The sequence below is a fragment of the Haemaphysalis longicornis genome, unplaced genomic scaffold (assembly GCF_048455015.1).
Source record: "Haemaphysalis longicornis isolate Haplotype H1 unplaced genomic scaffold, Haemaphysalis longicornis Haplotype H1 scaffold_12, whole genome shotgun sequence".
In the NCBI taxonomy this organism is placed as follows: Eukaryota; Metazoa; Arthropoda; class Arachnida; order Ixodida; family Ixodidae; genus Haemaphysalis; species Haemaphysalis longicornis.
Genome location: NW_027526225.1, coordinates 78,828,529 through 78,852,117, shown reverse-complemented (window position 1 = coordinate 78,852,117; position 23,589 = coordinate 78,828,529). Strand labels below are relative to the sequence as shown.

Below are 23,589 nucleotides of genomic sequence, written 5' to 3'. Positions count from 1 at the left end.
GGGATCTTAAACAACACAAAAGAATTTCATCTTAACATCGACAGGTGAAACAAAGTTAAACCTCCTGGGCTCGGCCATCGTAGATCTTCATCGCTTGGAGGTTTGGCCGTAGGGACGAAGATGACTCCGAGCACTGTGGTCTCTAGGTTGTGTGCCGTCACACAATGCCAGGGTTTCTGCGTGCTGTGCGCATCATCGCGTCGGCGAAATGGCGGCTTCTACTGTTCTTCGTCGTCCCTGATGGAAGAATAGCCGCCGCTGCTCGCTTCGGTCGGCCGCTCCGCGCCTGCAGATGAGGCTTGCCGTCACGGGACGTGGGGAGGGGGAGTTCAGCGGCTGCAACAAGTGCCATTGAAGAAGCGCGTTTTCTCCTCGAGCCTCACGAAACAGGCTTCGCCGCGGTCCCCCTTTCATGCGGCGGCCGCTCTCTTGGCATTCCAGGGCGTTTATTTGCTTTCTGCTTGGTCTTCTCGCGAAAGCGAGCCGCCGCCGCGCAACATGGTGGAGCGGAACGGCAGAAAAAAGAAAAAGGGTGATTGCCGAGAAGGAAAGGCCGCCTGTGCAGCCGACGAGAAGGGGGGCAGAGCCGTCATTTCGCGCGGGCTTCAAGGTTGCGCGCCTCCGCTGGCAACCTTTGAATGGCGGCGGCGGCCGCCTTGGAGCGCTCTGCTGCGGCCGTCGTCCGCCTTTCGCGCAACGATAACGACGGTAGGAGAAAGAATAGGTCCTCCTCTTGCCGTCACGAAATAATCGAGACCGGCGCGCGGGCCTGCGCCGGACGCCGCTACATCGTGCCGCGCGCTTGTTGCAGCGGCGGCGGCGGCGGCGCTCCGCCATTTTGTTTTGCTTTCTTTCCGGCGCGCCGGGTCACGTGGCGCTGCGATGTGCCGGTCGTTCGTCCAATGGCGCGGCTCGCTGGAGCGTGTTCCCGGGTGCGCTGCTCAGGCGGGTAAAGCTGGCTCAAAAATGTGTCTAAACACGGATGCCGCCATGATGCCACGCTGTAGTTGCCAGATCAGTAGTTGAAGATATGGCTAACAATTTTTCTTGAAAATGAGGCACAAATTTAGGGCCCTAAGCTAAAATTAGGCTACTTTTATGGCAATAACTGAGTTTCTTTACGATTTTGTATGCTTTTTATTAGTTTTCTTGAAGTATTTATGCTTGACGAACAAAAATAAATGAAATTATAAACAAAAAGAAGACGTCGGGCTGAGGCGCCAAATTCAGTTTCGGTATATTCTGAGGAGCGTCAGTCGTGTGGGTCTAATTTACAAAAGGTTCACTCTAACACGCGTTAGTGTCTGCTGTGTCACTTTATTGCTTGCGAAGACAAGCTTGTGAAGACTGCCGACGACACGGAATAAAGCCGCCGCCGCCTATCTTCAAGGACACCTTCTCTACGTGTCCATAGTGGTTGCTGCCGATTTGAACTCGCCGTCAGCCGGTCATATCATGTTACGCCAAACATGACTGGGCAGATCGGCACCTTTTAATCGTATATGATTCGTAAATTAAAAACAAACAAATGTACGAACCATTTTACCATGCCTAGCGTATAAGTAGGCTCTTGTTTACGGGTGCTGTTATACTTTCACTGAACGGTGTTTTACTTGAGTCAGAGATAAAACAACCGCCAACTAATAATAATAATGGTAACTTTATTTGCACGATAAGGTGGTTTTCTAGAGGAGGACAAGGCGAAGCCGAAAGGTAATCCCGAATGTAGGTGCAGAAATCTCCTATATGGGTGTGTGCGATTGGTGCATGCTCCTTCGATCGCTGAAACACGCAATCTGAAATTTTCGAGAATATATTTGATGCTTTGCATGACACATTTCGTAAATTCGGCGGATCAGCGACGTTGTTTAATTACGTATACTTGCACCTCTGCTCTCATACGGCCCATGTATATACCTGTACAGAGGAGGTGGGGGAGGAGTAAACTTCGTTCATGTGAGATGGGCACCCGTGTGGTGGGGCGTTAAAAATATTATTCTGTCCTTCCCTGGGTGCCTTCGCTAATGAACAGAAACGGCCACTTCTGTTCACGCCCAATTATCAGGACCACCCCGCCTGCAGGCGGTTTTGCCTGAAATGCCTGCGGGTTCGGCCGGAAATCTGTCTGTCAACAGAAACCGCCTAGGAAGCATGTTGAGGGAACACACATATGCGCTTTCTTGGGTCGCGATGGGACCGTCATGTATTTTGTGCAAGGCGAAGTCGACGATGGATATACGTCTCCCTTGAAAAGTAAATTAATTTGAGTGCACCTATAAATTGTTATTGCCGCTCATTAGTTCAATCATAGTGGTTAATTTTGAAACAGCTGCCAAACATAACTATAGCAGGTGAATCAGACTGCCTAGCATGAGACTATCAATCGCTAATATAGAGTATTCAGACACTTAATGTGCATTGCATATGGCAGCCATTAAGAAAGCCGACAATAAATTGAACTCTCAATTTTATTATTTGCGACAGTTACATCTGCACGTATCGGTTCAGCCAGAGCCATCTGGAGACGTTCTGCAGCGTTATACACTAGATAAAGGAAGGAATGCGATATGCGAATGCGATACGCGATAGAACGAAGGAATTCGATATGTGCAGCACAGCCTTCTCATTTATGCCAATATCAAACCGGTGGCCACAAAGGTGCCACACCAGACCTTGTAGAAGTTCCACGCTTCCATTCCAGCGTGCTCACAGCAACAAAGATGATGACGAAGTTGCACTAGCGAAGCTGGGTTCCAGTAATGCTGTAGCTGATTATGAAAGTTCTGGGTAATGTTCATTCAGATTATGGTCATCAGCATTCTTATTTTCATCAAAAATAATGGGCCATCGCAATGCCATCAGTCCGTGTATCAGAAGCAAAAATAAACACAGAAAAACCAAGAGGGTCATATTACAAGCAATTCTTATCCAACAAATTTTATTTCACCACCAGTAATACCACAAGACCTCTATGGAAGTTTGTGATGGTAAGAGCAAGGCTAAGATGACCTAATGTGCGACTTCAAAGAAAGGAAGAAACTGTAGAAGAAAGCTAGGGAGGTTAACCAAGGAAAGACGAAGAAGAACTGTCCAGCTGGCTGTGCTACATGTGGAAATGGGCACAAGAAACTTGAAAGAAATGGAAAGGACTGGCATAAAATAAAGGATAAAAAATTCGGGAGAAAAAAAAAACATGGCATGGAAATGGCCAGTACAAAGACAGCACCATGGGCGAAAAAAAGATAGGCATAAAAGAAGCAGGCAAAATGACAAAATGGGCAAACGAAGGATGCTGCATGCTGGTAACACCCCTACAGCACCTGTGACTGTTTTTCTCTCTTAATCACTGCAATCTGCTTCTTCAAGGCAAGAACTGATTTTGCTACTTCAGCTCCATCTTGTCTAAAACCACTGAAATATGTCTGATTTTCTGTGTACATAATGTAAATAGGGTACATAATTTCTAATTTTTTAAAATTTCTCCGGAAGTGTCTGCTCCTTCGTGGAAGCTTTCGTGACTAACGGCCTCGTAGAATTGCATTTGCTTTGTTCATTTGTTGCTCTTTTATGCTGCCTCTGATTGTATTTGTTTATTTCGTTCTTCTTCTCTTCTCCAGTGCTTAGGTTTTTTATCACGAAATTGTTTTTTCTTCAAAAAGGTTTTTTGGCTTTTAACCCTGTCTGTTTATTGGCTTTAAACCTGCCATAGCTTTGCTGGAAATAGTTCCTCACACAATTTTCCTCTTTCTTTATTCTGGGAGAGGGGGAATGAAATTTTAAAAGGTAAAGAGCCCTGCAGCGACTAATGAACACTTGCACTACTTTCTTTGTAGTTGGAAGTACTGAAAGCTATAGTTCCACAAACCCAGAATGGAAATGCGCGTTCTACATGATATCTTCTAGTCTCTGGTTTGCTTTTGTCGAGATTTTGTTTAAGCTGCTATTAAATAGAATTATTGCGACCTAATGTAACCTGACAACATTAATCATGTACCTTGTGTGACGTCCCCAAGCATACAATCAATGACAAATCTTCTAAGCGTACCTAGAAAAACGGAAAATCTCTTGAGAGAGTTTCTTGATGCACATAACTTAGTAATATTAGGCTTGGGTATTTCGCGGTATTTCACCTAAAAGCATTTCAACTGGAGAAAAAAGTTGAGACACGTGCTGCAGGGGCCTCGTAGACAGGCACAGGAACAGGCACAGAAAGCATGTTTGTTTAGCATAAAGTGCAGTCACAAATACGATTTCCATTTACATGCATTTCTTGGAAGCGTTGTCCAGTTTGAACTTCCATTCGCTAGAACAGCAAGTAGTTGTAAAGAGCACCTCAACAGATTGCGAAAACAATCAGCTGACGCATACAGAGGGGGGGGGGGGGGGGGAGGCGTGTGAAACATGTTAAAATAGCGCTGTACAGACGGGACAACATAGAAAAGAATACACAGGACTAGCGCTGCATATCAACTGAACTCTTTTAGCACACACAAAATGATATATACGGAAACAGCGCATGCGCGAATGCAGGGGAAGCCACCAGGAAAAAAATCAGAAGAAAAAAGCAATCAGGGGGAAGTGATTTCTTTTTAAAGGAAGCAGGAAAATAAATGGACTGGGGATATTATTACTAAGCTCTCATGGGAGCTCACCTGCATTTAACACAGTCCGGAAGCGGGAATACTTTGGGAAATAGGATAGGAGAAAGAAAAGTAAAGATTAGAAAGGTGAGGAAAGACGAGAGTAGTTCCACTGTGGTCGATTCCGTCGCACACAACACACCACGAACACTGTTGGCTGGCGTAATGCTCCGTCCGGGAGACGAGAAACCTCGAAGGGAACAGTGAAGCGCGGAGGCGAGCAAGGTGCGACGAAGAGCGAAGTCTGCGGCGGTCCCGACCGCTTTGGAGACGGGTACTAGGGGGGGGGGGGGGGGGGGGGGGGGGGGGGGGGGGAGCTGGCACTCGACCGCCCACACCATCAGAGCGAAAGCCGGGCGACGTCCAACGGCCCGCGCTAGCAACAGGCCGCCGAAATGAAGCCCCTCCGAAGCACAGGAGCACGAAAAAACACGTCCGCTCAACTCCGAAGCGACGACCGAACTCCCCTGACGTACCCGCAAAAGCTAGCTCTCCGAGCGTACGAAGTACCCGCTAATCTACGCGCTACCCTTCTCAGTTGCGGATAATGCAAAACTGCATCTAACGCGGCAGCATGGCACAAAAGTTCGCTACCTACCACAGGAAAAACTTCACACAACGTTTCTGCACAGCAAAGTTTCCACGGCGCACTCACAGCAATGGTGGCTGCCATGATGGAATGCGTTGGTTACTAGGTGAATACCGACTACTGCCGCCAACTCTAGTAGGCAAAAAGGCAGCGGGCAACGCTGTGAGGGTGGCATCATGTCAGCGCCCGGGTGTAGCACGGTTTCAATGCACGGGCTGGCCGGGCAGCTTTTGCTCTAGAGTCAGTAGTATTAACTCTATGGCGCTGCTCTCTTGTGATGGAGAAAGCGTGACTCTTGGAAACGCGAGGGAAGGAGATGTGGGTGTGCAAGGGGGGAGGGCGGCACCTGTCGTCGAGGGTAGTGGCGGACTGCTCGAATTTTTTTTGCGCGACCTCTTCTTTTTTTTTCTTTTGCGGCTGCTCCGCCGCCGCTGTGCGGCGCCGGCTTTGCCACTACCCTCGAGACCGGACGCGCGCGGCGCGCACACGCACTTTCGTCTGCTCGGCTCCGTTCCTCCTAGCCGCGCGCGCCAGCCAAGCACTTAGCTGCTCTGGCCGCTCTTTTTTTCCACACCCCCTTTCTGTCGCTGTCACACTCGTTTCTTTAGGTTCTTCTTCCCCCCCAAGCAACTACGTCTGTCGGTCACAAACTCTCCGTCACCCCGGAGTGCAGAACTCTTTTCCTTCTCTGTCAGCCGGCCCTTTTCTTTCCCGCGTTTCGAGGTGCTGGCAGCATAGCGCCTTCTTCCTCAAATCCTCGCTGTCTTTTTCGAACTTGTTGGGGGAAGAAGCCCTAGAGGTGTCTGCTCAAGCACAAAGTGGTGTCTGTGGCCTCCGTCAACAGCAACGTCGCTATTTCTCGTCTGCTACTAAGGCTCGCCACCTCACTTCGCTGTCAACGCCGTTTCAAGACCTGGATTATCGACTCGACGACTCGCCTGTCACCCACCGACGTACCTCCCAGGAAAACACCACGTTTCGACTCAGACGCCGTCCCATTCCGAGTCGACCGTGCGTAATCGACGTGTAATAAGTGATCCCGGTGTTTTGTGCGTGTGCTGCGTGTCTTAATCGTCGTCGGAGTTTATTTATTGACATCTTGAGTGAGAATTGTTACAAAGTGCGTTTCTACTTACACAGTTCTTGCGGACAAACTCCCCGTAAGATCGTTCAGACTACTCGAACGCAGTTCTATTCCTTCGAGTCGACAGTAACGCCGAGAGAGGTTTGAGTGACCTTGGAACCTGCAGGTGTGGGGAGACGCTTTTTTTTATTCAAACGTACCTCGTCCCACCAAACCCCTACTGACTGTTAGTAAAGCGGCGGCGAAGACGACTTGCAGGACACGTGAGCGTTCCGAACGCGGCGTGGGTGGTTTTTATTTTGGCCCGTTCTTTCTTCTCCGAACGCCGGCGTTCCGAGACGACTACGGCAGATAGCCATCGCGGCGTGCGAGTTTGGTGTGTGCGTGAGTGTACGGTCGGCGTCGCGTTTCTGCTGAAACGAAGGAACGTACTGGGGATTAGGTTTCTGTAGCGAACTGTTCTACGAAGGAGGGTCACACAGCGGCCGCAACAAAATGGTGAGTTTTGTGCTTGCATCCCTGTGTGGGGTTGTGCTCGCCTATCTCTCTCTCCCTCTCTCTGTAGTCTCGTCCGTTTTCTTTTGCTTTTATATGGCCGCATTTGTGTGGGGCTGCGCTCTCTCTCTCTCTCTCTCTCTCTCTCTCTCTCTCTCTCTCTCTCTCTCTCTCTCTCTCTCTCTCTCGTCTTGAAAGGCGGTCATTGTGCCCTTAGAGGCCGGTGCCGGTCTTTTGAGTCGGTCTCGGACTTCCCAATGATTAGTCATGGACACTTTTGGAGGGGGGAACGTCGTTTCACGTTCTTCCAGTATTGCTCATAGCGAAAGGTACGCGTTTGGCTCAGCTGTAATTGGGAAGTTGGGGTTGCTTAACTACTCGCCGTGACGCTGTAGCCTTTTTTTTAACGGTTCTAGACACGTGCAGGAGGGGGAAATTGGGGCTCTAAACCGATTGTTTTGAACACCACTTTGGCCTCACGGAGGCTTTTTTCTTTTTTCCCCGACTGTAACTTGTTTTAAGACCTCTGGTGAGCAAATTCGACCCTTAGCTGCAGAGAGCACCTAATTTCACGTATGCATACTTTAGTTTGTTTTCGCGTCATGAGACCTTGCGGTACAGTGGGAGTTTACGGAAACGCGCTTACTCCGACAACGTCGCGGTTGTCCGTAACAACCGTAGCGTGGCAGTTGACAGCGCGCTAGTTTCCCGAGTCCTTGTTAGCTGGCGTTAATCAATCTTGTCAGTCGGAGCGGAAAGCCACCTGTCGAGTTCTCTTATTTTCGGCCGAAACGAGTGCTGCTGTTGCCAGGGTCTCTGGGGGAGTTTGCGTTCATTAGGCGCCGTTTGTGGCGCGTGGGATTATTGCGCGCTGCCGACAACTCCGTGGGAGAGAGAGAGACTGACCGGTCGGTATTTGACCTGCTGGCCTTGGGATTATTTTTGCGCGCCAGTCCGTTTGAGGCCGAATCGGCGCGGACGGGGCAACTCGTTACCGGCTGTGGTCCGTGTAGGCCTGCAACGCACCCGGAAGTGTGGTCTCGAGAATGCGCAATACTTAACTGCACGAGACGCCCGCGAGGTTTGAAAGGTGGTGTAGCCCCTTCCTTGTAGTAGCCTCTCGTCGGCGCGTAGGGTGGGTGTGAACGAAGACAGCGACTTTGCTGTAGCTAACATATACTAGGGTCAGCGAATGGCAGTTTGTTTGCCATCAGAGCGCCTCTCGATACTTGTGTGAGCTTTAATCCTTGTGCGCAGAGGCTTCCACGTAAGTTGGTGGGCGTCGCACGTTTTTAATCAGAGCCCCTTTCTGAATTGCAAGATCGGTACAACGGGAACCTTTGTGCCATGCAACTTGAGTCAAAGCCAGAGTCCGAAACCCGCTCTCCCAAAGTCCAAAACGGAAGTCCACTTCAACTCAGCCAATGTCCAACCCCGCACCAGCAGCGTCCAAGCCCAAGTGCAGCCCTGTTCAGAGAGCGCATTTCATCATCACCGCGAACTGCGTGTATGCTAAACTATATTGTGTATTACAAGCGGTGCGTTAGGTGTGCAAGGACATCGTATTATGTGGAGTATGATGTAGTGCTGTACCCATTATGTGAAGTTGGCTTCCCTGCAGTGTGTTTTACTCGGACGTCAGCGACATCACTGAGGAATAGAAAGCTTCGCTTTAAAACTTCCTGCCTTCGAACACATGTCTAAAGCATGAATGTGGTCAGTATTATGTAGTTGCCAAGAATGGTCAGTTTTCTTACCGCATGGAACCGTGCATCGTAGAATCTAAACCTGTGCCCAGCATAGGCAGCGAAACCGATGCTAACCTTAGCGGCAAAACGTAAGTAGTGTTTTGGCGGGATTCCGTTGCGGAAAGGTTGTCGTTGTCTGGCGACTGCCAGGTTATTTAGGATAGATAAAATGACGAATAAAAAAATTGAAAATAAGAGGCCCAAGTACGGAGCCTTGCGGTGCACTGGAAACTCCACATGGGCTCAACCAAGGGTTGGTTACGTCTGTGTAGGTCGCGTTCATGTGTGAACAGTGGGCGCACCGAATGCGAATGGGTACGCAACTTTCTCGGCTTATTTGATCGGCAATCCATGCGCCCTGACATTGAACGCGAGCGCCGTTGTTTCGGAAAACATGGTGGACGCCCGTTAATGTCTCCTTTTATTGTGCGGGCGCGTGTTTTGTTCGTAACCGTACGACGTCGGTTAGTAGGGGAAGTGGCGGTTGTTTGCCTCCTAACGCCGTCGGCCGGGGCGATCAGGCATGGTCGCTCACGCGTGCCCTGGCCGTCGCCTCGCCACGCTGCCTGGATGCCGCCATCTTGAGCCGACGCCAGAACGCGTTCTTTCTCTCTCTCTGCCCGATTCGGAGAATCCCGCCAGGCCGTGGTGGAGAAGGGAGGCCGTGTGGCTGCTAGGCGGCGGCGGTTTTTTGTGAAGTGCGCTCTGGCGGGCGAGGAGGGCAGTGCAGAGGGAGGGTTCGGAGGGGGTGACGTTGAGTGGCCTTGGCCGAGGTTAAAGTGCTTTCCTGTCTGCTGTTTCGACGGCGCGCGCGCCCAGCGAACGAGCGCGGGAAGAGGCAGGCGCGCTGTCCCGTCTTCGTCTGCTGCCGCCCCGCGTCCTCTGTTGTTGTTGCCCCCAGCGGTCCTCAGACCGCGTTTCTTTCTCCATCGTTCCCTCACCCATTTCTTTTTTCGGGTATGGAAGCGGCGAGCAACCTGCCGCCGATTCCAGCATACCACGTGCGCGCCACCGACCCCGTCGGCTGCTCCTCTTCTCCTATTTTGCCTCTGCAATTCCTAATTTGTTTTTCTCTCGCCCCGACCCTCCTTCCCCGGACCTTTCCCCGCTGCGTGGAAGGACTGCCGGGGCGGGAGCAGCTGGCACGACACTTCCCCCCATGCTGGTAGCGAGCGCCCGTGTTGTCTGGAAATCCGTTCTTCGGGCGTCGGCGATGTGTGGGTACGGCGGCGCCAACATGAGTCCTCTGTAGCGCGTACACGTGTCTTGGGTAAACAGACACCTGGTGACCCGTCAAATCACTGAGAAGCGTGATGGACGCATCGTTTCGCACCGTTCGTAAGCGGCTGATGTCAGTGCGCGGTCATGTTCAGGAATTCCGTTCTGTTGCATGTATGTCCAGTCGTAGTGTCGTTTGTGATGAAACTTGGTCGATAGCCGGTGTCTCGCATTACGATCGCAGTGAACGCCGCCTGTGAGCTCGAACTCGGCCACCTAACTTTGCCTGTATGACGAAGTGCAAATTGCGGGCTTAAGCACTCGGGAGGAATTGTCGATTGCTAGTGATGGTGCGCACAGCCAAAGACATGCCTGCCAAAGCTACGCCGATTTCGTCACAGCGGGTGGCTAGATTTGTGCAGACCTGTGGAGACGACCTCGCGCATTTAGTAGTAGCAGCAGCAGCAGCGGTGGGTGCTCAAGAGAGGGCTTTCCGGATTCCGGGGACGTGCGTCATGGGATCCTTCATTGCAGCCGAGCATCGTTCGCGTTCTGCCGGGTCTTTGCGTCGCCTCGGGAGAAGGAATCGGCCACTTCTGATAGTGCGAAAGTAATGTAGGATCTATCACTAGGGAAGACAACTTGTTTTACATCACGTTTCTCGAGAATCTCGCTTTGTGGGTATAATCAAATAAGTACCCTCTGGGGAAAGATGACTTTGCCTTGGTCGTGGCCGCGCTCTCGGGCCAGTTCCTCAGTACCGTTTGGCCGCGTCGCGTTCGGATGCTGTCCGGCTGTAGCCGTCACCGCGAGCTTACCGGCATCATCGTCGGGTCGCCGACGATCATGCTAATGGTGCGTGTGCGTGTTTTCCCGTGTGCGAGCAGCGCTTCGTCTCCCGTCTCGTCCCGCGGTATCTGTGCACGTGACGGCGTCATTTTACTGAAGGAACCACTGGCAGTAGTGGTAGCTAGCTGTCTGTGGCGGTATCTCTCCCTCCCTCGTCCTGCCGCGGTTGCCGTCCGGTCGGGCGCGCGCGAATGACCACCGAACGACTCCGGTGACACCGATTCCGGCGCCTCGCTTACGCACCTCTCCTCTCTATCGCTTTCCTCCACAACTGTTGTATGTGGCAGCCGAAGCGTGCGTTTTTTCCTCCCCTTTCTTCCTTCGCCCTTTCACTTCCCGAGCTCTGTATCTGGGGCTGTTGCCGCCTGTGCTCTGAGGAATTTGGCCTCTCTCTTTTTGCGTGCATTTTTGTTTTTGTGATCTCGCTGTCGCGGCATTTCCCCTGCGCCAAAGTGCCTGTTGCGCACGCAGTGACAACGCTGCTCGCGTAACGCGAAACGACCCGGTCCTTCCGTGCTTGCCTGTTCTCTCTCTCTCTCTCTCTCTCTCTCTCTCTCTCTCTCTCTCTCTCTCTCTCTCTCTCTCTGTGTGTGGTGCGCTGTTTGATTTGGCACACTGAGCAGCTTTTACCTCTGCTGTTAAGAAATACCCTTATCGCCACAAGTCATCACTCATGCATAGTATCATATTTGCGGGGTCTTCATCTCATTCTCTAAATTGTCAAATAATGTGGATTTCTTTCAGTGTTCATTTTGCCTGCAAGCCTCGCGTCGAGCCACCTTTTTTCTCGGCTGAAAGTTTCACTCTCGGCGCTTCTGTTCTCGGCTGTTGGGAGGAAGGGCAAGAGACAAAAAAAAAAAAAAAAAAAAAACTAACCTCTGGTTCGTTCCGATCGAATGCGGAATCCGGATTAAGTTACTCGGCTTAGCCGTCCGCATGTCGTTGGTTCGGCGAACTTGGCGTGCAAGCCCTAAATTCGTCAATTAGCGCCCACTTGGCGCTTCTCAACCACGCTGGTCACCACGACGACGAGTTGGCGTCGGTATATCCCGCACGTTCAATTGCCGACAGAAGCAGGTTTTGCGGCGCGCAGCTTCGGTATCCTGTTGCGGCTGCGTTAGGGAACCTCCGTTGACATGGCACAGCCCCGTGGTCTGGTTACTTCGGTAGATAAGTTTGCTTTAAGCGCTGTACTGCCGAGGTCGGGGACCAGAATGCCTGTCTCGGAATGCAATCGCTCGCGGCTCTGTGTCATTGCTGTTTGGCAGTGGCGCGCAAGCTAGCCAACTCGAGATATTGGATTGCAGCACCGCGTATTTGGAACGCTCGTGCCCTCCTTTATCTCAAGGACAAGGCGGGTTCGATTCCCGGCCGCTTTCTTTTCAGATGGAGGCGAAAAGGTCGGGGTGTTCGAGATTTCGGCGCACGTTAGAAGATCCCCAGGTGGTGGAGCCCTCCGAAGCCCTCCACTATGGCGCGTTAACACCGTAATCGACCATCAAGCCTTCCTGTGCCCGGTGCTTAATGCAGTCGTATTCGAAGACAGTCCTTGAAAAAGTTCGACAAATAGGCAACGCAGAACTTTCCCGTACAATTTGGCATAGGTTGGCATAATTGCCTCAGAATGGGCGTTTAATGTATTATTCGGCGCGTAGTGGATTGTGCGGTGCGGACATTGAGTGAGTGATTTGAATAAAAAGCGCAAAAGAAGTGGAGCGGGTATATTTTGAACTCATCTCGAAGTTCACCAGCGTACAATCCAGTCCGGGGGGAGGGCAGAGGGGGTGCTGAAAGGGTATGGGCGAGCGCAGGCGCTGTTTAGCGCGTCGAACTGCACGCGGGCCGCTTGCCTCATCGGCTTCGCTTCTTGGGAGTGGTGGCGCGGGCCGGCTGCAGGGGCGCGGCTCGCACATGCGATGATCTGACGACGACAGGGAGAAGAAGAAAGGGCGTTTCTCTCTGGTCGGAAGATGCACCCGGATGCTCCCCCGCTCTTTCTCCTTCTCATCTGGGAGTGGCGACTGAACCGCGGGGCTGAAAACAAAGGGAGAAAAAAAACAAGGCTTGGAACTTTGAACGGGCACCTGTGGTGCCTATTCTTCCTTCGCACTTCACGATTGAGAAGGCAGTAAAAGGGCGGTAAAAAGCACGCTGGCCGCTATTTGGCGCAGTTCCAGCTGTACTACGGCGCACCCTTGTCCACCTACTCTGACGGGGTTGCCGACTCGGATGACGAACCCGGTCTAGCGTTGCAGGGAAGCCAGACACGACGGCAGTGGTTTCATTCCAGTCGTTTGTGCCGTATCTCAACTAACGCTCTCGTCCCCGACTGGCCTGGCTTTGGAAACTCCCGCGAGGAATCCTCCTGTGAAAGCGGTCGCAGTTACGCGGAGCCTACCTGTGCCTGCTTTGGTGGCTCATTTACTGTCGTGAGGTGCCCGCCGCGGTGGCTCAGTGGCTAAGGCGTTGTGCTGCTGAGCAAGAAAGAGGACGCGGGTTCGATTCCCGGCCGCGGCAGCCGCGTTTCTGATGGAGGCGGAAAGCAAAAACGCCCGTGCGCACGGGATTTCGGCGCACGTTACAGATCTCCAGGTTGTCAAATCCGGAGCCCTCCACTACGACGCGCCTCGTCGCCTGCGTTGCGTCGGCGCGTTAAACCCTACAGTCAATACTGTCGTGAGGTTAGTCCACTTTTACGGGTCTTTGACGCCGTGTTTACGAATGCAGCGTCGTGTTCTTCGAGTATACTTCACAGCAATACCCGGAAGCTATGGAAGAAAGCCAACTTTACGAAGAGCAAGTCGCTGTACAGTGGGATTGGCTGCTACAGAGAAAGCCAATTTAAATTATGCCGAACACAGGTGAATTGCCGAGATGGCAATATTCCATGGGGAATATAAACAGTCTTATGTTGACATACACACGTTCTAAGGCCTTGTATATACAACCCCGTGTGGCGCCATGCCTTACGTTAACTCAAAACCTTTCGCCCCCGTTCGTAGGAATCGCCCATTTCGCGGGTGGCCATTCCGTTTGATCTCCTGGCTGCACAACTGCCGTGGCGCTCGTCTTGCGCGCCGTCACCTTGGCCTTTAATCTCGTCCGCTCCGCGCACCCGATCCCCTCTCGCACCAGCGCGGCGGCGTCTCTTGGCTGAACCTCCTGACCTCCACCCGGTCCTCCCTGGAGGCTATCCCTTGACCCGACCTGGATCGTGGACACGCTCCCGTGTGACGACCCAGCGGCGAGCGAGGATCGGCCCCGTTTCCCTCCTCACCCCTCGCTAGACGGGCATTCCTTTCGCCGGGGCAGCCGCGTTTTTTGGAGAAGCTCTCGGAGCGAGATTAATGGGGGCCCGGTCGTCGTCTTCTGGGTCGACGACGCCGCCGCGCGTGCCCGCAGGGCGCTTAGCGCGATCAGTCGCCATGCTCGGCTCCAGGTGACGTCGTCGTCGCCGCCTTCCCCGGCCCTGTTTGCGTAGGGGCGGTTGGCGATCAGCCGTCTTCCCCCTATTTAGTCGCAGTCTCGCCTGGTGTGTATTAGGGCGGCTCTTTCGACTGGGCTTGGGAGTTCTAATAACCCCGCGCCGAACAGCAGCCGTCGTGGGTTGGCCGCGCTTGCTGTCAGGTAACTAAGCGCAGGATACATTGTCTCCGCTGTGTGGGAGACAAAAAGAAAAAAAAAAACACCAGATTCCCTGGAATCGTCGATTAACGCGGAAGCGTTGTTCGACAGCGAGACCCATTTGATGTGTCTGATTAGAATGCACAAATGTGTTGCGCAACAGATGGGGCGTTTTATCATGTGCAGTATGAGTTGTCCCATTAACGGTATGAAGGCATTTTCTTTATTAATGGTTTTTACATGCGCGGCGAAAGTGTGACGCATCATGCGGTACAGACGGGCAGTGAAATATCTAAATGTTTTGACTCGGTAAGGATGCGTGAAAAACCAGGTAATAATTCATCGTGGACATTTGTTGGTTTATTTATTTATTCCAAAGTTTTACAGCGCCCGGCGGGAATATTTGTATGGGTGTTAATTAGTAATCGTACAAGAGCAAGCTAGAGAAGGGGAATACAGGTTTTTCTTTATACAGTTCAGAACAGAGCAACAAATATGGCCAACCGCAACAAAATCAAACGTTAGCACTCGGGAAACACTTTCAATAGCAGTCAAAACATTCGGTGAGCGTACTATTTCATGTGGGAGCACGTTTCAATCGTTAATTGTGTTGGGAAAGAAGGAATACACATTGGTGCGGCACTGCTACAGTGATTTTTCCTGAATTGTCTTCGCGCCGACACGTAATTCGGCGTTTGTAAACGTGGATTGTGGCTAAGCGAACAAAAATTGTTTCGTTGGGATGCGATATTGATAGGGGGACGGGGGGGGGGGGGGGGGTGATCCGATCGATTTGTGTATCTTGTCTGTAGGATGGGAGCATTCGCGGACTCGTTGAATCAGCCTAGTGGGAGACCGACTGTTCGAGTGGTTTCTTTAATGCGTTAGCACTTTAACGGGCCACTCAACGCGGAACCGTCCTCGTCTGTAACGCCTTATGCGTCGCACTTTCGCCACACTGGGAAAGTCTGTCGATAGAGGACGCTAGGGCCTTCGTGTTTTCATGTAAGACCTCTTATATCGCCGCTGAAAAAAAAAAAAAAAAAAAAAAAAAACTCTTCCCAGTAATCCATTTGTGCATAGCCCTCCATAATTGTTCCAAGACGACAGGGCCTTCATTCTTTGGTATACGGATACTGTTATTGCCACTGGAAAAGCGTCTTTCCGCCATTCAATGCGCGTGCGTAGCAGTGGATCCGCCTTTAAATAGGTTCGGTATAAAACAGTGGCCTAAGCATTTTCCCACAAAACCCCACTTTCGAGTTCGTGCCATTTCTTTCTTTCCCTGCTTTAATTACGTTTTTTCTTCCCCTTTTAATCTCGACGAGTTCCGTGCGGCTCTACGGGAGTTCTTTTGCCCTTGCCGTGTTGGTTGTGATGTGGCCTTTTTTTTGTTTGTTTTTCCCGCCTTGTCGCCTCGGAAGACGGACGGGTTCGCGTCACCGCGGTGGTCGCGCGTATTACGGTGCGGCCAGCAGCGAGGGAGTTTATTGTCGCTTTGGCCCGTTGCCATGGCAACCCTTTCCCGTCGTCGTCGTCTACCTTCGTCCGTCGCCGTCTCGGCCGTAATAATTATTTTTCTTGGCCCTCCCCCCGTGCGCGACATCGATTTTCCTGCCTCCAGAATGTGCTTCCGTGCGAGACTCCCCGAGCGAGTCCCTTCCTTTTCTTTTTGCTTTTTTCTCGTTTTGGGCTTGTTTTCGTCCGAGTTGGTCTAACCAGAGGAAGTCTCTCTCTCTCTCTCTCTCTCTCTCTCTCTCTCTCTCTCTCTCTCTCTCTCTCTCTCTCTCTCTCTCTCTCTCTCTCTCTCTCTCTCTCTCTCTCTCTCTCTCTCTCTCATACAATACCATACTTCGTTACGCATCGCGTTATGTGATGCAGAACAGCTTGAAGTGACGCTGTCATCGAATGTGGAAAGAAAGGAAGAAAATACATTACGTAATTGTGACGACGTGTGCACGACCGGCGATTTGCGCGAAGGTAGAAACGTGTGAGGCTCGAATTTCCACGCGCAGGTGCGGTCAAACGTTTAAAGGGGCCATGAAGTAGGGTTCATTAGAAAGACTGCTTTGTCCTGGTAACAGGGGTGTGTTTTATAGCGAACTGGGCGCAAATAATGGAGAGATTACGGAAAGCACGTGAAGCAGTGGGGGCTCCCGAGTCACTTTCCGGCGGCGTAGGGAGTGTTGAGATTTGCGTCGTGGCCTCCGCGGTCGGCTACCGGCGGCGCGCCGCCGCCAGCAAATCGCGGAGGCCGCGTTTGCGTACTATAGTTTCGCACCAATGTACCCTAGGTGTAAATGTGGCGCTGCAGTCGCGGGCCGTCGTGGGCGACGCCATTGCAGCTGGCGACGTTCCTCGCTTACTTGGCTTGGCTAGCCACGTGGCTTCTTTTCCGTCTCGAAGTCAAAATAAACAAAAAAGGGCAACAATTTTCTTCATCTTGCACGAAGCTTCTCAATAATTCCTGAGAACTAAACCTTTCTGCAGCTGCAACTTTATAATGACAAAACAAATTTGAGATCTTTTTCGGTAATACTGTCGCTTTTTGGCAACCGGATGCAACTTTCTAGCCTGTTGATGAGCCAATCCCAAGGACAAGTGGAACGTGCCTGCCCGGTACATGACGGAAGGCTCGCTGACAGTGGCGGTGATTTCTCTGCCAGGAAGCATGACTTCACGATTGTAGCGTTGGCTCTCTAGCTCCGTCTGAGCGCATCACTTGAATGAACTTATCGTGCGGTTGACACGCTGATTGATAACTGTGTTCTCGGTGTTCCCCTCTGTTGCGCCGTTGCTGTCGTCGCGTAGCGGGAAACTCGAGAGGTTTTTAATGTTTCCTGTGCACTTCCAGTCAGCAAACTTATTTCGTGGCTGGAATGGAAGAGTGTTACGAAACGTTACTTCAGATTGAGCAAAGATCCGTTTGACGGCGCAAAATGAGCTGGCGCATTTCAAAACTCGCGACGGTAACACATGGCATACTTCTTTTTTTTTTCCGGGTTGCAGCGCGTTTTAATAATTCCGGCGGCTGGGTGTGCAAACCGCCGTCGTGTTTTCTGTGGGCCGTGACGAACGCTTGTGCGGCGTCCTTTAGTATTAAGCTAAGGGTTAGGCAACAGAGAACGCGGGCGCATTGTGCGCGGTGACAGCCGTGAATACTTCATGCGTGGAGAAAACTTCACTCGACGGGGTGCAGCGCCGTAATTCAATCATGCCGACAGCCGTCCGCTCTGCTTTAACTACCGCCGCAAGCAGGTTTATGTTCAAAGTTGTCGCTGTAAACAGCAGTGTAAACTCGCGATTCGCGAGAAACGTTTTGTACCGTGAACTGTATGGACAGCTGATTACCGTAATGTGTGCGAAAGAACCCTTTTGAGGCGGAAGCCTCCGATCTCCGTATTTCAAACATGCGCGTCGCGAGGTACAGAAAACCGGTGGTTAAATGGTTCCAAGGATTCCCCGTATTTTTCTTCTTCACCAGAAGGACTGCGTATTCGCAACGCTAGCTTGATACATTCTCGTGCAATGGCAGATATGTGCGATCATGAACAAATGAAACACGATGAAAAAAACGAGCCGGAACACACAAATAGCCCGATTTCTTTCCAGGGAGGGTACGTTGACGCGTCGCTTGATGACAGTAATAAAGTTGGGAAATGTACAGATATGGGCGCTGTGTTTTTGCCGCCATGAACACTTTTTTTTTCGATTTCAGGTGTTTGATTCATATTTTCGTGTTCGCATTTCATTTGACCGTAGCTGTACGCGTACGACGTAGCTTGTACGGGTTTCAAAAAGCCTTGAGAGTTGATAAAAGCAAGCCTCTTGGCGCTAACTGCGCGCATTTGAAAGAAGTGGTCCGTTCTGCCGAGAGAGATGTCGCGAGCCCGCCGTGTATGTCCCGTGTTTGCGCCGACCATGCCCGTCGAAGTTCGATCGGCGGTGATCGATTCCCGCGCGTGAAACGCCCCTCGCCTGCGCTGTTCCTATCCGCGACATTTAAAGCGCAGTTGCACGTGTGCCCCTCCCTATCTATGGCGCGCTAAAACGCGTTTGAGTGTCGGAACCGAGAATTTGGGGGGGGGGGGGGGGGGGGGGTGTCGGGATTCTATGCTGGATAACGTTTCCTGGGTGAACGAATGCGTTTGCATTGGAAAAACCGCGCCTTTTAGATCGAAGTTGTGTCGTTTCGAAAATGTCCGTTTCGCGTTCGTTTCAGTTAGAGACGCATTAGCGCTTGAGAAGACTGACCAATGGATGTGCTGCGTCGCATGTGGTCGTATGCTTTCAACCAGTCAGGACTCGCTCGAAAACTGAGAATTACGCCGATGATGATGATGATGCTTAGCGGCTTCCCCTTTGTACCGGGGTGGCGTTGCACAGCGACCTTAGTCGTAACACCATTGCACAATCACCTCGCCCCCCCCCCCCCCCCCCCCCCCAAAAAAAAAAAAAATACACTGCGTTCACTTTGTCCGCGCTGCAATCGCGTGGCTCGTTTCCTCCGGCTCCCCAAGGTGGCGGCAGTTGTCCACACAGGGGCACAGTTCTGAGGTTCGCGCAGGGGTTTATGGGAATTTCGATTTTGGGGGGTGTTGTATAAATCCGTAGGCAGAGTGCTTGTGGTTGTGGAATCTTTTTTTTTTTTTTGGGGGGGGGGGGGGGTTCGATGTCCTAATGGGGGGGCGTTAGGGGGGTGTGTATAAATCCCTGGTTTCGCGGCGTTGCATATAGCCCAAGGCGCCTGTGTGTGAGCGTGTTTTTGTGTGCTTGCTTGTTCATGGTTCGGCTGCTGCCGAATGTGGCGTCTGCCGGGGCATAAATTAACCCCGCCGTCCCAGAGCGTGACGTGGACGCCGCATCAACATCGGTGTCGCTGTCGTCGCCGCTAACAGTACAGCCCGCTTGCTACGGTCTACCGTCGCCTCGAGTTCGTACCTGCATCCATCTTCACAGAATGGAGTGTCTCGCGATCTTTCTAACAGCAGAGTTGTTTTAAGCTTTTGGTTCCGCCGTATAGCTTTACCGGGAACAAATACCAACACCAAGCGCACGTGAGCATGTGCCTCGTGAGGAGCGCCCGGCCAGCTCGACCTTCGAGAACACGCTGCCCAGCGTTCGTGGCGTGACCTCTCGCGTGCTGTTCTTCTCGCCAGTTCACGTGCGTGCGCGCCTGAAGTAGGGAGCACAGACGTCGAGTTAGCGCTACGGACGCCGAGTTCGGGAAGCCGGTTGCAGCGGGTTCGTGCTAACGCGGTCCACTTTGGGAGAGCTGTGAAAGGCTGCAAACAGAACGATCCGGGCCTGCAGCCAGTCGTGGAGAATTCAGCGGCAAGTTCGCAAATCCGTGTGAGGTCGCAACAGCCGGGTTTCTTACCCTGCACCACTGGTGCAAGCTGCGTTTTTTTTTTTTTTTTTTTTTTTTGCTTGCAGTATTTTGGGGGAATGGGTTAAAGGTGGCAGCGGAAGATCTGCCCGACTGGTGCACAGAGGGCGGCAATTCAAATCGCACGGCTGTCTTAGTGAGCGCCGATGTAGGCGCTTGGCTTTCGCAACCAGCGGCCGACCCTTCGACGAGAAACTAGCAGCCTAGCAACGGCAGATGAAGAGACGACGAAAGAGGGAGAGGGAGCGTAGAACAGGAAGTGTGGCAGGGAGGGAACGGCGACAAGGAGTGTGTGACGGATTCCCCTGTGACATGTCCGCGACGGTTGTTTTTCCACCGTGGCAATGTGAAAAAAAAAAGGGGGCCCGTTTCCTCCAGAAAGTGATGCGCCTGCCTGAGTTGCCGCGTTGGCAGGTGATGGAGGGCTGTCAAAAAAAGGGAAAAGGGCTCTCTTGTACCGGCGCATTCCTTGACGTCCCAGCAGCCGCCGCCGCTGCTTCGCTTCGAGAGCGCCGTAGGAACCTTTGCCCCCGCTGCGCTGCTGCCTTTCGAGTTGGCACGAACGCGCTCACGAGCAGTGACGGACGACGTGTTTCGCGGTACAGGTGTCTCGCTCGCCCGTGGTCGTGTTCGAGCGGGCAGGTACCGCGGCAGGTTTTGTAGCGTAAGCTACACTGGCCGAGGTTGAGCAGTATCGCGAGGACCTTGAAGGGCCGTGCTGCGAAGCGCGAGGAGCATAGCATAGGATTTGGATTGGATTGGAAATCCAGTCCAGTTGGAGTACGGGTGTGTAGAGAATTGGGTCTGCACATTCGCCGGTCTGCGCATTCCAGAGGAGTGACGTCATAGCCGCGGCAGACGCACTGGCGCCGGCGCGTGCCCAGCTGTGCGCCTCCGTTGCGCAGTATCCAAGTCTGACGCTGCGCCGGAGCCGCTTGATAGTCGTTTCGTGTGGCTCCTGGAGAGTCGTGCTGCGCATGCGTGAGGAGCAGTGACTGGATTGGATTGCTGAACCTTAGCTCACGCTACGCATGTCCTGGCATAGCCGAGCTAAGCCACTAATTTTTTTGCCCTCGGCCGGCATGGTGGACCCTTCTCTCAACTGCAAGCGCGGTCTTCTTTGCTCCTCGATTAGAGAGTGGACGTGGATAGATACGATATCGCTCGATTTGAACAAAGGAAACCAGCTTTCGGTTATTCACTCTTCCGCATTCCAACCACGAAATACGTTTTTTACTCTCATCTACATACACCAAAACAATGCAGACATTATATTCAAAAGCTTTCAAGTCTTGCCATACATTGACGTAATACGGGCAGGGGGATGTGGTACGGTCCATCACTAAAATATCGTTATCATTCAAGTTAACATCATACCGTTAGCATTCAAGTGACGCAATCAAAGGGAACTGCAGTACCACCGCCCAATCATGTTTCTAGGCGATTTCCATGTTTCGCGGCCACCAATCGCATCAACAAGGTTCTATAACGTAGAGAAGTCGCCCGCAAGGGGCGGGACTGTCGCCTCTGCTTTTTTTTTTTTTTTCAGATATCTTTATTATTTGTTTTCAAGTTTGCGATGAAATTAGTGTCACTGTTACCGGGACAGAGTAGTCTTTTCGATGATTTGAACTTGTATTTTGTCTTCATGGCTCCTTTAAATACGGTGGCCTTAATGCCCCAACTTGCAGGCGCCAATAAAATTCACCGGTTGTCTTAAGTTAACCCTAAGAGTACTCGGAGGGGAAAGCCTGGCGGGCGGTGCAGTACAAACATATTATTTAGCCCAACGTCGACGTGCCTTTCTTCCTGAAACCTTTGTATTGATAACCACGCGAATTCGCTTGGTCGTCGGCATTCTTTCGCCTTTAATTGTTTCGTTTCTTTAACGCTGGTATGCCCCAACAAACTGATGCCGGTTTCATCGCGAATTAGTCTAGATCAGTGTTGACTCGCTGACCACTTTTTGGCCGGGTCTTTATGACGTCGCGGGATTTTGTTGTTGCGATTGGCGGCTGCCGAGTGCTGTTTCAGTGGGGCCTCCAGTTTTGTTCGATCGTGTCACTCCGATTCTGATCAATGTTTGTAGTGTTCCTTTTATCGCATCAATGATGACGTCGTTGACCGCGACATTTGAGCTCTACCATGTCTTGCGCATTCTTTTTTCTGTAAAAACAGTCTTTCGTGGCTGGAATTGAGCTAAGTGAGCTAGAAAAGGCTAGTTCTCTCAAATTAAGACGAAGTTATACTAATAATTATGCTCTCCCCAACATATCTTTTCGTTTTTTTTAGTATGATGCGAACTAAGCTGGTCCAATGAGCCAAGCCTTGAGGGAACATTAATTTTGTATCGTGCACCTAAATGCTACAATTTTCTCTCAAATGGAGCTCGATGGTCGAAATGCGGCATTCGATCGAACGAAGCTCGCGAAGCTATTATGGGCCGACTGTACTATTACCCGTTACCAATTTAGCTGGCTGCGTAACTTTGGCGCGGTTGTTTTTCACAAATGTCCCCACCGGTTTCCTCTTTCTTCTGCGCTTTTCTTCCGCAAATCGATTTGCGCGGCGTTGCAACAGCGTCTCGGTGGACAGTTTGCGAGCCATTATCTGGCGAAGGGCAATGGCGGCTCGCGTGCTCCGTGTCCTGTTCGCCGCGTCTCATTCATCACGCCGTCCGAATTCTTTCCTTCCCTTGAGGCCCCCTCCGACGCTTTGCTTGACGGAGCGGAGCGCCTGCCTTTCGCTATCGTCGTGGGCAACGTTGGTCGTGGGTGCCGCCAACGGTGGCGCAATCCAATTACGCAATCCTCGATGCGCGCACGGAGGGCGCTTGGCCCGAGTTGTCGCAAGGGGCGTTGGTCGGTGTTTCGGCAACGTCAAACGTCGCCTCTTCGGTCCGCTTGGCCTTTCTGTGAGAGTTCGTAGCGCCGTGTGGGCGCATTGGGTGGGGACAACTGCGTAATGATCGCACGCGTTGAGGGTTCGGTGCGCCTACAGCGTGTTTCGGTGTGACGGGGCCGCTGCACTCGTGTAGCCGGTGCTGGGGGGAAGGTATCCTCTTTCGTCTGAACATTTTCTACGTCATAAATGGTGGCGCGGGAAGCTCTTTGATCGTGGTGAAAGATGGAAATTCCCTTGATGAGTCAACGTATCAAAACACATCTGCCGATTGACCCGGGTGTGAAGGGTTTCTCTACGCACAAAACGAAGACCCGTGCCTCGAAGGGTTAACAGAGCCGTTGGCGATTTTTGTCGTTGGCGTCATCGCGGTGCGCGAGTTTTGACACTTCGTTCGTCGTCGAGGGCCACTTGTTGCGGGCTCTCTCCCAGAGGCAGAGCAGAAATCGTTGAAGAGGGATAGCAGATCCACACCGATCACTTCCAGCTGGCTCTGACTGTGCGCTTTTAATCCGAGTATTAAGGCTTACACGGCAGGAGCGGACCTCGCGCGGATTACGTCACCGATCGCCGCTGCTCTCTCCTTGTCCCTCCGATGGCGTAGTGGCCGCCACACTCCGCTGTCATTAACGCTTTCTTTTTTTCCTTTTAGCGTTCATCGTCGCCTCCGCCGAAGCGGCTATTTCGGGCTCCGCCGACGCGGGGAGCGCGCGCGAGCGATTAAACCTTTTCGTGGCCGCCGCGTGGCGGTCCCCCCCTCCCTCCTCGCTCTTTCCTGCGGCTTCGGAAAGCAACTGCAAGGTCGCTATCCGCTGGCAACAGCGTGCCGCGTTCTCTCTCTCTTATCCGTCTTAATGTTTCGCTCCTGTTTTTAGCGTCCGAGCTTCCAGGCGGCCGCGGACTCGTGGTGCCTGAGTGACAGCTCTTCCCCGTGTAGCGGGTTTGACGTCTTCGACGCGGTCGCCGGCGTTCGAGGGAACCGAATGGGGCGAACCGCGGGGGAATGTCTTCTAAGCTCCACCCGCCGCGGTGGCTCAGTGGCCAAGGCGCTG

The 23,589-nt window shown here is 52.2% G+C and overlaps 1 protein-coding gene across 10 annotated transcripts in view; it reads left to right on the top strand.

Moving 5' to 3' along the window:
• The window catches only part of Heph (polypyrimidine tract-binding protein 1 heph), a 157,494-nt gene that overhangs the window by 94,711 nt on the left and 39,194 nt on the right, over window positions 1-23,589 (top strand). Inside the window, exon 1 of one of the 10 annotated variants that reach the window (XM_077693527.1) lies at window positions 5,726-6,811. The exons of the other annotated variants lie outside the window; for them this stretch is intronic. Coding sequence (XP_077549653.1) covers window positions 6,809-6,811 — 3 coding nt within the window. The 5' untranslated portion in view covers window positions 5,726-6,808. Of the gene's footprint in view, window positions 1-5,725; window positions 6,812-23,589 lie in introns of those variants that run through there. 10 annotated transcript variants of the gene reach the window in all.